The sequence below is a fragment of the Saimiri boliviensis genome, chromosome 7, assembly GCF_048565385.1.
Source record: "Saimiri boliviensis isolate mSaiBol1 chromosome 7, mSaiBol1.pri, whole genome shotgun sequence".
NCBI classification, from domain to species: Eukaryota; Metazoa; Chordata; class Mammalia; order Primates; family Cebidae; genus Saimiri; species Saimiri boliviensis.
In genome coordinates, this window is record NC_133455.1 from 101049341 (window position 1) to 101065022 (window position 15682).

The following is a 15682-nucleotide window of genomic DNA, read 5'->3' on the forward strand; positions in this document are numbered from 1 at the left end:
AATCCCAGAACTTTAGAAGGCCAAGGCTGGCACATTACCTGAGGGCAGGAATTCGAGACCAGCCTGGCCAACATGGTGAAACCTCATCTCTATTAAAATATAAAAATCAGCCTGGCATGGTGGCATGTGCCTGTAATCCCAGCTACTTGTGAGTCTGAGGCAGAAGAATCACTTGAACCCGGGAGGCGGAGGTTGCGGTGAGCCAAGATCATGCTGCTGCACTCCAGCCAGGGCAACAGAGCAAGACTCTGTCTCAAAAAACAAAAAAATTTTTCTAATTATTGCAGATAAAATATGCTTCTTTTTCACAATACCCTATGATTTTTAGAGTAGGCTCTAGTATTCAGAATTCATGAAATTATCCATGGTAAAACCTAGTTATTAATATTATGTAATTCAAGGCTAACATTGTTGTGTTAAGCCTTATGCAATATTGCCACTTGCTTACATCTATATCTGGATTTGGTTCAAAATACTTAATCATCTTTCATTGGAAGTAATTGGGAGTGGAGAACATTTTGTTGATGGATGTACAGTGTCAGATGAAGAACAGCACTATCTTAATTTTGCAAGCTAGTACATTTGCTGGTGATAGTTTTATACAGTGAAGCAACAGCTTTGCAGCAAAATAAGAAGTAAAATATTCAACTTCATTTAAAAAAAAAAAAGAAAACTGGCACGGTGGCTCAAGCCTGTAATCCCAGCACTTTGGGAGGCCGAGGTGGGTGGATCACGAGGTCAAGAGATCGAGACCATCCTGGTCAACATGGTGAAACCCCGTCTCTACTAAAAATACAAAAAAAAAGTAGCTGGGCATGGTGGCGCGTGCCTGTAATCCCAGCTACTCGGGAGGCTGAGGCAGGAGAATTGCCTGAACCGAGGAGGCGGAGGTTGCGGTGAGCCGAGATCGTGTCATTGCACTCCAGCCTGGGTAACAAGAGCGAAACTCCGTCTCAAAAAAAAAAAAAACCAGAACCAAAAGCAGAAATAGACAAATGGGATTGCATCAAAATAAAAAGCTTCTGCATAGCAGTGGGAACAATCAAAAAATGAAAGAGCAGCCTACAGAATGAGAGAAAACATTTGCAAACTATGTATCTGACAAGGGGTTAATATCCAAAACATGTAAGATGGGGTGTCCAGGCTTTTGACTTCTCTGAGCCACACTGGAAGAAGAATTGTCTTGGGCCACACATAAAGAACACTAACATGAACAACAGCTAATGAGCTAAAAAAAAATCTCATAATGTTTTAAGAGAGTGATGTGGGTTTACCAACTTGATGATAATCATTTCACAATATATGTAAATGTAAAATATATACAATTTTATTTGTCAATTATACATCAATATAACAGGGATGAAGAGAAAAACAAATAGGAGGAGAAACCACATCCTATAATTTTATTGGTAAATAATTCTTTAGCAACCAGACAAAAATTGAGAGAGACTCATGTTCTCTCCATGTGTGCACAATAGGGGTCTCCAGTACAGTCTCTGGCACATGAAAAAATGCTCAATCAATGCTCATTTTATGAAACAGTGAATCAATCAATGTACAGACCAATTCTCTCGTAAGTAGAATAGTTGACAGCCCACCTACATTCTATGGACCTCCCTTATACATAAATAAGAAGAGCTTACTATCTATCCCTATAATGACAGGTGCCAATCCAACCACCTGTTCACGGAGAATGTTCAGTTCATAAGTGGATCGTCATCATCTCACAGACTGACCTTTGACGATCATAACAAGGAACGTCATTCCAGCCCCAGCCTCTGAAATAACGAAAATTTACCAAAACACAGCGCTCACTCGTATGACTGGGCTCACCTTCATGCCAGAATCTGAAAAGGGCAAAAAGGATAAGGACATTTCTTCCAACAGAGCATCGAAAAGGGTTAAAGACAGGGGCGAGGAGCTGGGGGTGAACTTCATGGCACTTGGGGTCAGATATGCCCAAATCCACCTTTCAGCCACTCATCATCCAGTTTCACTTCTGGCATTTTCCCTGAAAACTGCCTACATCTCTCAGTGTTCTCTATCTTACTACGCTGAATATCCTCACAGCAGATTTTCTAGAGATTCTCTTCTATTTGTCCATCCTTATGTCCTTTTTCTATGGGTCCGTCAACCTACAGGGTGTTCTCACATGATGAAAAGATTTCACCCTGATCCCACTTGTCAGTATAGTTTTTTCCTTTTCCTTTTTTTAGTGCACTGTTTTTAAAGTCTCTCTAGACTACAACTAGTAAAATCTTTTGGAACTTCTACTTCTACTTATCCCTCTTACCGGATAAGTAATTTAATTTCCCTGATTCTCAGATTCTCAGGTTTTCTTTTTTATTTTTATTTTTATTTTTTTTTTTGAGACGGAGTTTCGCTCTTGTTACCCAGGCTGGAGTGCAATGGCGCGATCTCGGCTCACCGCAACCTCCGCCTCCTGGGTTCAGGCAATTCTCCTGCCTCAGCCTCCGGAGTAGCTGGGATTACAGGCATGCGCCACCATGCCCAGCTAATTTCTTGTATTTTTAGTAGAGACGGGGTTTCACCATGTTGACCAGGATGGTCTTGATGTCTTGACCTCGTGATCCACCCGCCTCGGCCTCCCAAAGTGCTGGGATTACAGGCTTGAACCACCGCGCCCGGCGATTCTCAGTTTTTCTATCTAAAAACTGGAAACTAGAGTAATATCACTATATATTTCACACAGTGGATATGGGATCAAAAGTGGTAATCCAGTAAAGTACTTGAGTTTTTAAAGAATTACATAAATATGAGATACAAGAGTATCAGAATTTAGCATTTTTGCTTCATAAGAAATAAGAAATCTTTAACCTGATTGGGTGTGGTGGCACACACTTGTCATGCCAGCAACTGAAAAGGCTTAGGTGGGAGGATCACTTGAGCCTGGAAGTTCAAGGCTGCAGTGAGTCATGATTGCACCTCTGCCCTCAGCCTGGGTGACAGAGTAAGGCTCTGTCCCCAAAAAAAGAAATATTAAATCTTAATAATTGGTTATGGTCTTAATCAACATGGATTTTCACTATGTGGAGAGAGGTAAATATACTTGTTGGTTACAAACAGTAAGATCCTCCTTGATTTGAGAACTATTTTTGACACCACTAGGTGACCCAAGCTCAATTTCCTCATATCTACAGTGGGAAAAATGTGTGCTTCATAGGGTTCTTGTACAAATTAAATGACATAATGAAATTATTTAACCTAGTGCCCAAGAGCTAAAAGAAGAGTGAGCTGTTCTAATTTTATATCTGATAGCTAGAATGCCCTAAGCTCTCTGCATGATCCAGGACAAAAGATTCTTTCATCTCATTCTATACTCACGTGGCACTTTCGTTGTATGGTGTCTGATCAACCCATTGCCAACGTCGCTGACCTTCTGGATCTGAGAGTCCCACAAAATAAGCAGAATTTTGTTCCAGATTCCGGATGATGAACTTCTGAGGGGTGGGGAAAAAAAGGAGTCACAACCTTTAGAGTACTGAGCTTGAACTGAATTCTTAATACCTTAGGCCGGGCACGGGGGTTCACTGCCTGTAATCCCAGCACTTTGGGAGGCCGAGGTGGGCAGATCACGAGGTCAAGAGATGGAGACCATCCTGACCAACATGATGAAATCCCTGTCTCTACTAAAAATACAAAAATTAGCTGGGCGTGCTGCCGCGCCTGTAGTCCCAGCTACTCAGGAGGCTGAGGCAGGAGAATTGCTTGAACACGGGACAGAGGTTGCAGTAACCAGATATCACACCACTGCACTCCAGCCTGGCGCATGGCAACAGAACAAGACTCTGTCTCAAAAAAAAAAAAAAAAAAAAAAAAAACACCTTAGAGAAATGAGAAGAAAAGGAGAGGATCAAGCAATAGCCACATGGGAGCTCTACATAGGAATAGGAATTCAGGTCTCTGGCTGAGCAGGGCAGAATCAAAGACATCACTTGTGAGCATGATGTTCAGGATATATGGAAGCAACGTCTTTTTTCTTTTTTTTTTTTTTTTTTTGAGACAGAAGTCTCACACTCTCGCCCAGGCTGGAGTACAGTGGCATGATCTCGGCTCACCGCGCCTGTGCCTCCCAGGCTCAAGCAATTCTCATGCCTCAGCCTCCCCAGGAGCTGGCACTACAGGTGTGTGCCATAAGGCCTGGTTAATTTTGTAGTTTTAGTAGAGGTGGGGTTTCACCATGTTGGCCAAGCTGGTCTTGAACTCCCAGCCTCAAGTGATCTGCCAGCCTCGGCCTCCCAAAGTGCTGGGATTACAGGCTCACGCCCAACCAGTATGGAAGCAATTTCTATGATCAAAATGAATTCTCATCTCAGGTTTACTTCCCGTCTTTTCTTCACTAAGAGATTACATTCTTCAAAGTTATCCATGAGAAAACTTTGGCAGATTCAGTCATTTTCCTGTCATAACTTCAGAGATTCTTTAATTTCATTCCTGAATGTTGTGATTCATCATTATTTAACTTTATTTATTTTCTCTATTCAATTTAATACCTCTTCTCTGCTAAGCAGTTAATCATGTATAAAACATTCACACTTTGGGAGGCCGAGGCGGGTGGATCACGAGGTCAAGAGATCGAGACCATCCTGGTCAACATGGTGAAACCCCATCTCTACTAAAAGTACAAAACATTAGCTGGGCATGGTGGCACGTGCCTGTAATCCCAGCTACTCAGGAGGCTGAGGCAGGAGAATTGCCTGAACCCAGGAGACGGAGGTTGTGGTGGGCCGAGATGGCGCCATTGCACTCCAGCCTGGGTAACAAGAGGGAAACTCCGTCTCAAAAAAAAAAAAAAAAAAAAAGTGTAGGAGCCCTTTCTGTTTTATTGAAAGCCTTCTGCCACAGCACAAACATTCCAAAGTAACAAAAAACTCCTTCTTAGCCAAGAGAGATACACAAAGATCAGGCAGGGCTCACAGCCCGGTTATCTATTAGGAAGTACCTGCTCTTCCTGAGTGTTTATCACCAGCAGGTGAGCCGCCATTCTAACGCACTTATTCTCACTCTCTTGCCAAGTTGCTGATTCCGTAGAAATGAAGTAGCAGCTGGAACTAAACGACTTCCAGTTCTTTGGGCAACAGTTCCAGGCTGTCTCTGTATTGGGAAGAGGGACACATATTCTTCCCTAGAGTGCAATATAAATAATGCTTTTAAAAGTGTGTGGATTATTACAATTAAGAGCCACGGGAGACCACATAGAAGCTGGAACTCCCATCTCCACTCCGATGTAACCAAGAGCTCCCGCCCCTCAGGTGTCAAGGAAGCCAAGTCTACCTCAATCAGGAAGTAATGAGGAGGCAGGGCCCCTTTTCTCCTGCTGACGTGGTATCTGAAAAGGCCAGCTATTAATAAAACATGTTTAAATAGGATCCAGACTCTGAGAATATAATGCAAAAATGTCCAGAGTGCAATCGAAAATAACTCATTATACTAAGAACCAGTAAGTTTTCTAATTTAATAAAAAATAATAATCAAGACAACAAAAGTGTTAGAATTATCTGACAAAAGATTTTAAAGCAGTCATTGATAAAAATGCTTCAACAAGGAGATACAAATAGGCTTGAAACAAATGAAAAACTAGAAAGCTTCAGCAAAGAAACAGAAGATATAAAGAAAAATCAAATGGGAATTTTATAATTTAAAAATATGGGCCGGGCGCGGTGGCTCACACCTGTAATCCCAGCACACCATCTCTACTAAAAATATAAAAATTAGCTGGGCATGGTGGCCACACTTGTAATCGCAGCTACTCAGGAGGCTGAGGCAGGAGAATCACTTGAACCTGGGAGGCAGAGGTTGCAGTGAGCCAAGATGCCACCACTGCACGCCAGCTTCAGTGACAGAGCAAGACTCTGTCTTAAAATTTAAAAAATTTTAAAAATTAAAAAAACCACGCACACACACAAAACTAGACAGAAAGAAAAATAAACAGAACCTTGTAAAGTGACCCCAAATGTGTATAGGCCAAACAAAGCTGCAAAATGTGTGAAGCAAAACTGATACAACTGAAATGAGGAATTGACAAATACACACTTTTAGGTGGATACATCAACACATCTCTCTTAAAAACTGACAGAACTACACAGAAAATCAGCAAGAACACAGAAGAACTTAAAAGCATCATCAACTACCAGGATCGAATCCACATTTATAGATCTAATCCACATTCCACCCAACAACCAAATACCCATTCTTTGCCAGTGCCCCTGGAACATATGCTAAAACAAACCACCATTTCCTGGAACATTAAATAACCTCAACAAATTTTAAATTGCTGAAATCATATCATATTCTCCAACAACAATGAAAACAAACCAGAAATTAATAAAAGAGCCGGGCGTGGTGGCTCACGCCTGTAATCCTAGCACTTTGGGAGGCTGAGTTGGGTGGATCTCCTGAGGTCAGTTCAAGACCAGCCTGGCCATCATGGTGAAACCCCATCTTTAAAAAACTAATTAATTAATTAATTAATTAACAAAAGAAAGAACATAGGAAAATCTCCATACACTTGAAACTAAACAACACACTTCTAAATAATCCATCAGTCAAAGGAGATGTCTAAGTGGAAAGTTTTTAAAATCCATTGAACTGAATGAAAATGACGATACAAATTATCAAAATTCATAGAACACTGTTCTTCAATCAAAGGAATTAGGGCTCCTCAAAGAAATATCTGATTTTAGGATAGGGACATGAAATGTACAATGTGAGTCTCAAGCATTTTGCAGTCCCAGAAAGTGAGGAAGTGCTACCCCAAAACAAAAGAAAAAACACATTGTGGTGATACGTTAAAGGAGTCAAATGAAAGAGTTTCCAATGTCCAAAGCTGGAAGTACAAAATAAAGTAGGATTGGATTGTAATCTGAAATTTAAAATAAATATCCATGAGTTGGACATACGATGGGGAACAACACACAATGGGGCCTGGGATGGAGGGAGCAGGCACAGGGAGGGAGGGCATCAGGAATAGTAGATAATGGATGCTGGGCTTAATACCAGGGTGATGGGTTGATCTGTGCAGGAACCACCATGGCACACGTTTACCACTGAAACAAACATGCACATCCTGCACACATACCCCGGAACGTTAAATAAAATGTGAAGAAAAAAAAAATATATATATATATATATATATCCATGAATACATGCAGATATAAATAAATGACTGGATAAATAAATAAATGAAATAAAAGAGACAAATATCACCTGAACAAAATTTCAAATAAATTATGTAGATACTTGTGATGGTTAATTTTAGGTGTCAACTTATCTGGCACACAGTGCCGAGTTATTTGGTCAAACATTCTGGATATTTCTGTGAGGATGTTTTTGGATGATATTTGCATTTAAATTGCTGGACTCTGAGTAAAGCGGATTGCCCTCAGTAATGTAAGTAGACTTCATTTAATCAGTTGAAGAGCTGAATGGAACAAAAAGAAGACCTCTGAGCAAAAAGAAATTCAGTGGACTGCCTTTGGACTTCATCTGCAGCATTGGCTCTTCAAGATTCTGCAGCAGATGGTCTTTGGACTCAAACTGCGGCTCTTACTCCTGAGTCTCCAGCCTGTGAGTCTCCAGCCTGCTGACCATGACTGATACTATACTCCACCCTCATGAATGGAGAGCATAATTACCCAATCCTTAATTGTGGGCTATACCTCCCAAAGAGTGTGCTATGGAAAGCCAGGGATGGGGAGAGGGAAATAGTAATTTTATAGTGGAGAAACTTGATAAACACTACCTTAGTCAAGTGATCAAGATCAACGTCAATAGTCAATAATCTTTTTTTTTTTTTTTTTTGAGACGGAGTCTTGCTCTTGTTGCTCAGGCTGGAGTGCAATGGCGCACACTCAGCCCACTGTAATCTCTGCCTCTTGAGTTCAAGAGATTCTCCTGCCTCAGCCTCTTGAATGGCTGGGATTACAGGCACCCACCACCACACCCAGCTAATTTTTTGTATGTTAGTAGAGATGGGATTTCATAATGTTGGCCAAGCTGGTCTCAAACTCCTGAACTCAGGTGATCCACCCTCCTCAGCCTCCCAAAGTGCTGGGATTACAGGTGTGAGACACCACACCTGGCGTAGAATCATTTTGATAATACATACCCTTGATAGGATGTAATGAAAATAGCATTTTACATCTGCAACCTTCCTCCCAGAAACCAATAATCCCAGTCTAATTATTAGAAAAACATCAGACAAATTCTAATGGATGGACATTCTTTAATATTCCTGACCAGTACTGCTCAAAACTGTGAAAGTCATCAAATATTAGGAAAATCTGAGAAGCCAGGAGTTCAAGACCAGCCTGGGCAACATGGCAAGACCCTCTCTCTACAAAAATTCAAAAAGAAAAAAAGTAGCCAAGCGTGGTGGTGCACACCTTTGATCTCAGCTACCGAGAGGCTGAGGTGGAGGATTCCCTGGAGCCCAGGTGATCCAGGCTATTGTGAGCTGCCGTCACACCACTGTATTCCAGCCTGGGCAACAGAGTGAGACTCTGTCTCAAAAATAATAATAATTATCTATTAATTTAAAAAATTCAAATAATTCGCATCCTTAATAAAACCATCATCACATTTTCATCCAATGGTTTTAATTGATATATGAGAAAAAGAGAAAATGTATATAGAAAATTCAGAAAGAAGCAAAGGCCGTGGAAGTCTAAAAGCAATATAACCTTTTTCACAAGTACGCTTCTATTTTTTTTCCATAGGTAAATTAGATATATGAGTATACATACAAATTTTACGACCAGGCACAGTGGCTCATGGCTGTAATCCCAGCACTTCAGGAGACTGAGACAGGCAGATCGCTTGAGCTTAGAAGTTCAAAACTAGGCTGGGCAACATGGCGAAACCCCATCTCTACAAAAAATACAAAAATTAGCTGAATGTAATGGCATGTGCTTGTAGTCTCAGCTACTCAGGAGGCTGAAGTGGGAGGATCGCTTAGGCCCAGGAGGTTGAGGCTGCAGTGAGCCAGCCATGTTCGCACCACTGCACTCTAACCCGAGCAACAAAGTGAGACCCTGTCTCAAAAAAACAATAACAAAAGAATTTTATGTCCTATATATTTGTATATTTGTAGCTTGAATTATTGTGAGACTCAACTTCTCAGTATGATCTACCTTGGAATCTTTATTGGAAATATTGATTTGGGACCCTTACACAGTACAGTCAGCAACTGAACTCTAGGCATATTAATTTTTACCTTCCGTGGTCATATTTTTTTTCACACACTCCAATGTCGTATGAACCAGGCCCTTTGTAGTCTTCTTCTCAAGAAGCTGCGAATATTTTTGAAAGAAAACTGGAAAAGAGAATAAAGCATTTTTTTTCCTGGTAGCATTATTACTTTGCTCCTTATCGTAACTTTCTTGCATTCTTTATTAAAACGAAACCTGCAAATGTCCTATCACTGGAGTAGAGGGAAAAGATTTCCCATTTTTAAACTATAGATATCTCTAGGAATAGCTAAAAGATCAGTAATTGGAAGAGGACACAACAGTTCCATCATAGTGGAGCTAAAGAGATTCCACATTCTCCTTCAACACTTAATATAAGATGTATACAAAGGCTAACTCTTTGGAGGTAGGGGGATAGATGGCAATAAACACTTGTATTGAAGGATGTGCACACCCTGGGACTTTGGGGCAGAGGGGAGAGGGGCAAACTAATTCTGAGAAGTTCTGGGTTACCTTTTTTTTTTTTTTTGAGACGGAGTCTCGCTCTTGTTACCCAGGCTGGAGTGCAATGGCGCGATCTCAGCTCACCGCAACCTCCGCCTCCTGGGTTCAGGCAATTCTCCTGCCTCAGCCTCCTGAGTAGCTGGGATTACAGGCACGTGCCACCATGCCCAGCTAATTATTTGTATTTTTTTTAGTAGAGACGGGGTTTTACCAGGTTGACCAGGATGGTCTCGATCTCTCGACCTCGTGATCCACCCGCCTCAGCCTCCCAAAGTGCTGGGATTATAGGCTTGAGCCACCGCGCCCAGCCAAGAGAACATTATTTTCTTCCTCGTCTTTCCATTACTCTCTCCATCCCAACGGGCTCATACTCCTCAGCACACCAACGTAATTCGTTCTCTCAGTTTAAAATGAACCCGCCTCTTCCTCTAGAAACTGAACTTCTGTTTTCTCCCTACCTTTCATTTGTTCCTTAACCAATCATATTCTGGGTTTTATACTTCCACTGTTTCACTAAAGCCATCCCTGAAATGGATCTTCAGTAATATCCTAGGGTTACTTAATTATCTTCCTTCCTATTTGTCTTCCTTAAATGCTTGACCCCAGTTACCTCCCCACTTAGCTCTTGGGACACTACTCTTTGCTGTTTTCATCTTACCTTTCTTGCTGCTGCCTCTTACATTCTTTTATAAGATCCTTTTCCTCCATCCATCTCCTTTAAAATGCAGCATTTCCCAGAGTTCCATCCTTATCCCTCTTTCTTATACGAAGTTCTCTCCCTGAGTGATATCATATATTCCCACAGCATCACCTACTGCCTCTATGCGAAGGGCTTCCAAAGCTCAGCCCTCTCTCCCTAAATCCAGACAAATGAGACTCCCAGTGGACATGCCCATTCGAGGTTCTCACAGTCATATAAAACTCAACATGCCCAAAACTTAAATCACCATCTTCCAAACCCAACCTGCTACTGATTCTATCAATTCCCTGCTTAAAATTCTTCGATTTTCTTCATGACTGTGACAGCAAAAAAGGCCACAACTGTCAACACTCCCTGTAGCCACACTGCTTTACGAGGTGATTTCGCAGCTTCTTCAATCAAGAAATGAGGTCTGTTTCTCCACCACCTGGATCTGGGCAGCCTGGAAGGCTTCTTTCGGCCAACAGAATGTGCAGGAGCAACTCTGCGCTAGTTCCAAGGTGAGACTTCAAAAGGCCTTGCTTCCTTTCGCTCTCAGTCTTAAAAGCCTGCCACTTGCCATGTGAACAAACCCAGGCTCCCCTGATGAATGATAAGAGAAATGTAGCCAGGCACGGTGGCTCAAGCCTGTAATCCCAGCACTTTGGGAGGCCGAGGCAGGTGGATCACGAGGTCAAGAGATCAAGACCATCCTGGTCAACATGGTGAAACCCCGTCTCTACTAAAAATACAAAAATTAGCTGGGTATGGTGGCACGTGCCTGTAATCCCAGCTACTCAGGAGGCTGAGGCAGGAGAATTGCCTGAACCCAGGAGGCGGAGGTTGCGGTGAGCCGAGATCGCGCCATTGCACTCCAGCCTGGGTAACTAGAGCGAAACTCCGTCTCAAAAAAAAAAAAAAAAAATGTGGCCAAATCTCTCCTGCCATTCCAGCCAACATCCTCTTCCTCGGAAGCCAAGTTGCCTGTGACCAGTACCTGACCACATATACATGAGTGAGTCAGCCAGGACTGGGGGAATCTCCCCACTGACACCAGACTAAATTGCTAAGCCACAGATTTACGAGTTAAATAGTTGCTATTTTAATCCACTATGTTTTAGATCATCTTATTAGCCAGCAAAAGATAATTGATAAAATAACCTTTAGGAGGGAAAATAATCTCAAACTCTTTATCATGATATACAGCACTCTTGATGAGCTGAGTCCTGTTCATTTCTGTCGCCTACAACTTCATTTCTTAGTTCCTAACACTGTATGTTCCATCATACTCGTGTTTCAGTCCAGTCATGCATACGTATGTTTCCCCAAATTCCATGCTGTCTCATATCTCTAGGTCACTCTCGGTACACACAGCTCTAGATGTCACCTCCTCCAGGAAGCCCACCTCAGCCTCTTGCACTTATACTTCTTAGCTGTACAACACTTACCATACAGTGTTATAACCACTGGTTCATTTGACCATTCTCTAAATTTCTTGAGACAAGGGACTGTGGCTTTCTTGACTATCTATCTGGCACAGTGCCTGACATCCAGTAGACAGACAATGAAATGACCAAAGGAATGAATAAAGAATCTACTGGGCCGGGCGCGGTGGCTCAAGCCTGTAATCCCAACACTTTGGGAGGCCAAGGCAGGTGGATCACGAGGTCAAGAGATCGAGACCATCCTGGTCAACATGGTGAAACCCTGTCTCTACTAAAAATACAAAACATTAGCTGGGCATGGTGGGGCGTGCCTGTAATCCCAGCTACTCAGGAGGCTGAGGCAGGAGAATTGCCTGAACCAGGAGGCGGAGGTAGCGGTGAGCTGGGATCGCGCCATTGCACTCCAGCCTGGGTAACAAGAGCGAAACTCCGTCTCAAAAAAATAAATAAGTAAAAAATAATCTACCGACAGGTATACTGGTTTTTATGCCTTTTAAAAATTTGGGGCCAGGCGTGGTGGCTCACACCGCGAATCCCAGCACTTTAGGAGGCTGAAGCAGGCAGATTGCTTGAACCTAGGAGTTCAGTACAAACCCAGGAAACATGAGAAAATCCTGTCTCTACTAAAAATACAAAAAAAATTAGCTGGGCATGGTGATGAACACCTGTAATCCCAGCTACTTGGGAGGCAGGGGTGGGAGAATCACTTGAACCCGGAGGTGGAGGTTTCAGCCTGGGTGACAGAGCGGGGGAAAACACCCAGCAGATGCTGACAACCAAAGAGAGGCAGCAATCTGCCTAATTTGCTGCATTGGCTTTTAGATCCCACACAGTCTTGAGCAGAACAGAAATAATTAGAGTAAAAGTCAGTGGAGAACTCTTCCTGAAATATTACTTCCCGTCTCCTTCCTGTCCACCTGCTGATCCCAAAACATAAGCGTGCATTCAAATCAGAGTGGTCTGATAAACACTACCACGGAAATACAGATTTGTCCTTACTTACGGAGTGTCTAGTACAGAGATGATGCCGCATAGATTTCACTCTACAACACAAATCCATACACCCACATTTACGCTTCAGTTTCTCTAATGATGATGGATTCCATTATTTTTACAGGACAGTAACTAAATCTAGAGCAAAATTCACAATGGACTTCTATGAATGATGTCTCTCCAGAGAAAATTTCATTTCAGATTTCTGAATAAACTCATTTTCAAATGTCAACTTTTAAAGGAGACCCTCTCTTCATGTCCAGCAGATATTGCTTAGTGGTTCAGTTGGCATACTTACTGACAAAAGCAATGAAGAATGAGATTGCCATTAGCAGGAACAGCGTCAGCAGGGAGGCACAGAGCAGCTTGGGAAACCCAGCATTGCTCTTGTGAGGGGCAGCCCTTGCCTTGGAAGCTGAAGAATAAGGCAAATTCGTTTTCTCAGTAATAAATTCTGTCCTTACTTCCTCTTCTTCCTCCTCCTCTTTCCCTCCCTTTTCTTGGATGACGCACAGTTACTAATGGTATGACATTTGAAATCATATGAGACTAGGAATAGAAAGGATATAATCATATTCATTGTTGAAACTTTAGAAAATACATAAAAGTACAAATTCCTACAACTGAGGATAACTGTTATGCCATATAAGTTATAATATATCATATTTTGGTATATTTCTAGTAATTTTTGAATGTATATAGACATATATGCAAATTTCCCCACATCACTGACATACCATAAATACTGATTTCTGACCTATTATTTTCCTTTACTCTGTATGGTGAACATTTTTCGTACCATTATATTTTCTTCTTTAACACTCCTTATTATGGTTGCATAGTATTTCATCATATATTTAAATAACAGGTTGTTTCCAACCTTAAATAATGCTATAGCAAATCTTTATAATCATCCTTCATCACATCTTTAGAATAAGGTTAGTCTTTTTAGTTACCATCTCATGGTTAGGTATCACTTTCTTAAAGTTATGATATTTTGTCAAATGATGGGGTGAAAAACCTCAGTATTATATAATATGATTACATTTTTAGTAAAATATATATGCACATTATATGTATTTGTATGTGGAAGGATATTCACTAAAATGCAAATTATGATTTTCTCTAGATGATAAGAGTAATTATAATTCAAATATCTGTGTACTGCTAGTTAATTTTTTCATAATGAACATTAATACTTATATAATAAAGAAATTATATAAAGTTTTTAAGGGAGAAAAAAATTCCCAATGTGCTTTCCACACCTTCACAGATGTATTTTAGAAAGTACAAATATAGTCCTGACCTTTCCCCCATAGTTTCTTACTCTGTATACATTCTTTTCTCTCTTTTGCTCTATACTTGAGATATTACACGACACCCAAATTACCTTGCCTCCACTCCCAAATGTAACAGAGTCTGTCTCAGAGATGCAACATGCAATAGATTTTCTGATTTCAGAAAAAGTTCCCTGGAGATTTAAGAGACTTCCTTTGTGTAGACTTTCTAGTCTTTCATTTGCAATGGCCTTTTGCTTCATTTCCATCCAAAACTAACAAATATACCGTCACCACTGTCCACCCAAACTCTTTCCCTCTAACTGATCAAAAAACAAATCTCACCAATACATCAAGACCCCCTGCATCTGAGTTGATGGTTTCAGAAGCTGTCCTCAATCTCTTAACCCCAGCCCCACTCAGCCTCAGAAAACACAGGTGCATCAGAGCACTCCTTAGCTCAGAACTGGAGTTGATAGTAAGCAGAGTGGAGGCTAAAGAGAGTGGCAGAAGAATCTTTTCTTCCCCACAATACAAATGCACACCCTGTAATGTGTATCCGTAGGCTACTCGATCTTCTGGGACTCTTGTGTTTCCCAGACATAATCAGAGAACCAGCAACTGACAACAGCTATGCCTTATTCATAAACCCTCTCCCCATCCTTCATCTCATCATTCATTCTGCCCCCCAGAAAATGATCTTTACCTGCAGAAGAGTTGACGCCTGAGGACTTGGATTCATTGTTGAAGCTCACTTCGGCATAAGTGACTTCCGAAGTCATATTGGGAAGACGCCTTCTGCTTTCTTCAGAAAATGTGTTTCAAATCTTTCTTAAAACATCTTATAAATGAGAACCAGACGTGGTAGTCAATTATCGACTTCCTCTTATTCAGCTAGATGAGAGCAGAGGCACCAGATAGGCACATGTCCTCGAGAGGGCTCTCATGAGAACTAAAGATTACGGTAAAAACTGAAAACCTCAGTCCACAGAGAGCCTTTCCTCAGGACCGGTATGGTGAGAATCACAGCCTTCAAACAAATGCAAGCAAGTGTAATTAAAGTGGGAACCCAAAAGGTTGCGCGGAAAGAAATAGGAAGGAAAAAAAAAAGAGGAACCAAGGGATTAGAGAAGTCTTTCTTGAGAACTGTGTTCCTCACTGGTAAAAAATACAATTTGTGTGTTTCCACATGCCAACGTAACTACTTTTGACGAAAAAACCTGAACAAAGACGTTTATGTTGCGTTCATCTCATCAGTTTCGGCTGATCAGGCAACTTTGGCTTGCAGCTGTTTGAAGGCTGTGATTCTCGCTCTACTGGTCCTGAGGAAAGGCTCTCTCTGGACTGAGGTTTTCCGTTTTTACCCGGTGATTTTTAGTTCTCATGAGAGCCCTCTCGAGGACATGTGCCTATCTGGAACTCCAGAAAGCAGCTCCCTTTATTGGATGTTGGAAGAGAGGGAAGGCCAGCCTTTCTTCCCTGCTTCCCTAACCGTTTAACCCCCACACCACCTCCAATATATATGACTATTTTTCAGCAGTTAGGGTAAGTAACTAGAATTACATTACAGAAGGG

At 41.5% G+C, this 15682-nt stretch overlaps 1 protein-coding gene across 1 annotated transcript; it reads right to left on the minus strand.

Annotated features, from left to right (window-relative positions):
• Positions 1 to 847: 847 nt before the first annotated feature.
• Positions 848 to 15277, minus strand: CLEC4A (C-type lectin domain family 4 member A). Its single transcript, XM_039471869.2, has 6 exons — positions 14814 to 15277; positions 13129 to 13245; positions 9236 to 9334; positions 4964 to 5115; positions 3346 to 3461; positions 848 to 1847 (listed from the first exon to the last, which is right to left on the minus strand). Exons 1-6 carry the CDS (start codon positions 14887 to 14889, stop codon positions 1703 to 1705), a joined length of 705 nt encoding a protein of 234 aa, XP_039327803.1. The 5' UTR covers positions 14890 to 15277; the 3' UTR covers positions 848 to 1702.
• Between the last annotated feature and the right edge of the window lie 405 nt (positions 15278 to 15682).

What these genes read in the sequence shown, in the direction of transcription:
- CLEC4A (XM_039471869.2), bottom strand. Translation starts at nt 14,889, where the DNA reads ATGACTTCGGAAGTCACTTATGCCGAAGTGAGCTTCAACAATGAATCC. An exon ending in AGGCGTCAACTCTTCTGCAG is followed by an intron (nt 13,246 to 14,813) that starts GTAAAGATCATT and finishes CTTATTCTTCAG; the next exon opens with CTTCCAAGGCAAGGGCTGCC. An exon ending in CCATACAACGAAAGTGCCAC is followed by an intron (nt 1,848 to 3,345) that starts GTGAGTATAGAA and finishes TGCCCTTTTCAG; the next exon opens with ATTCTGGCATGAAGGTGAGC.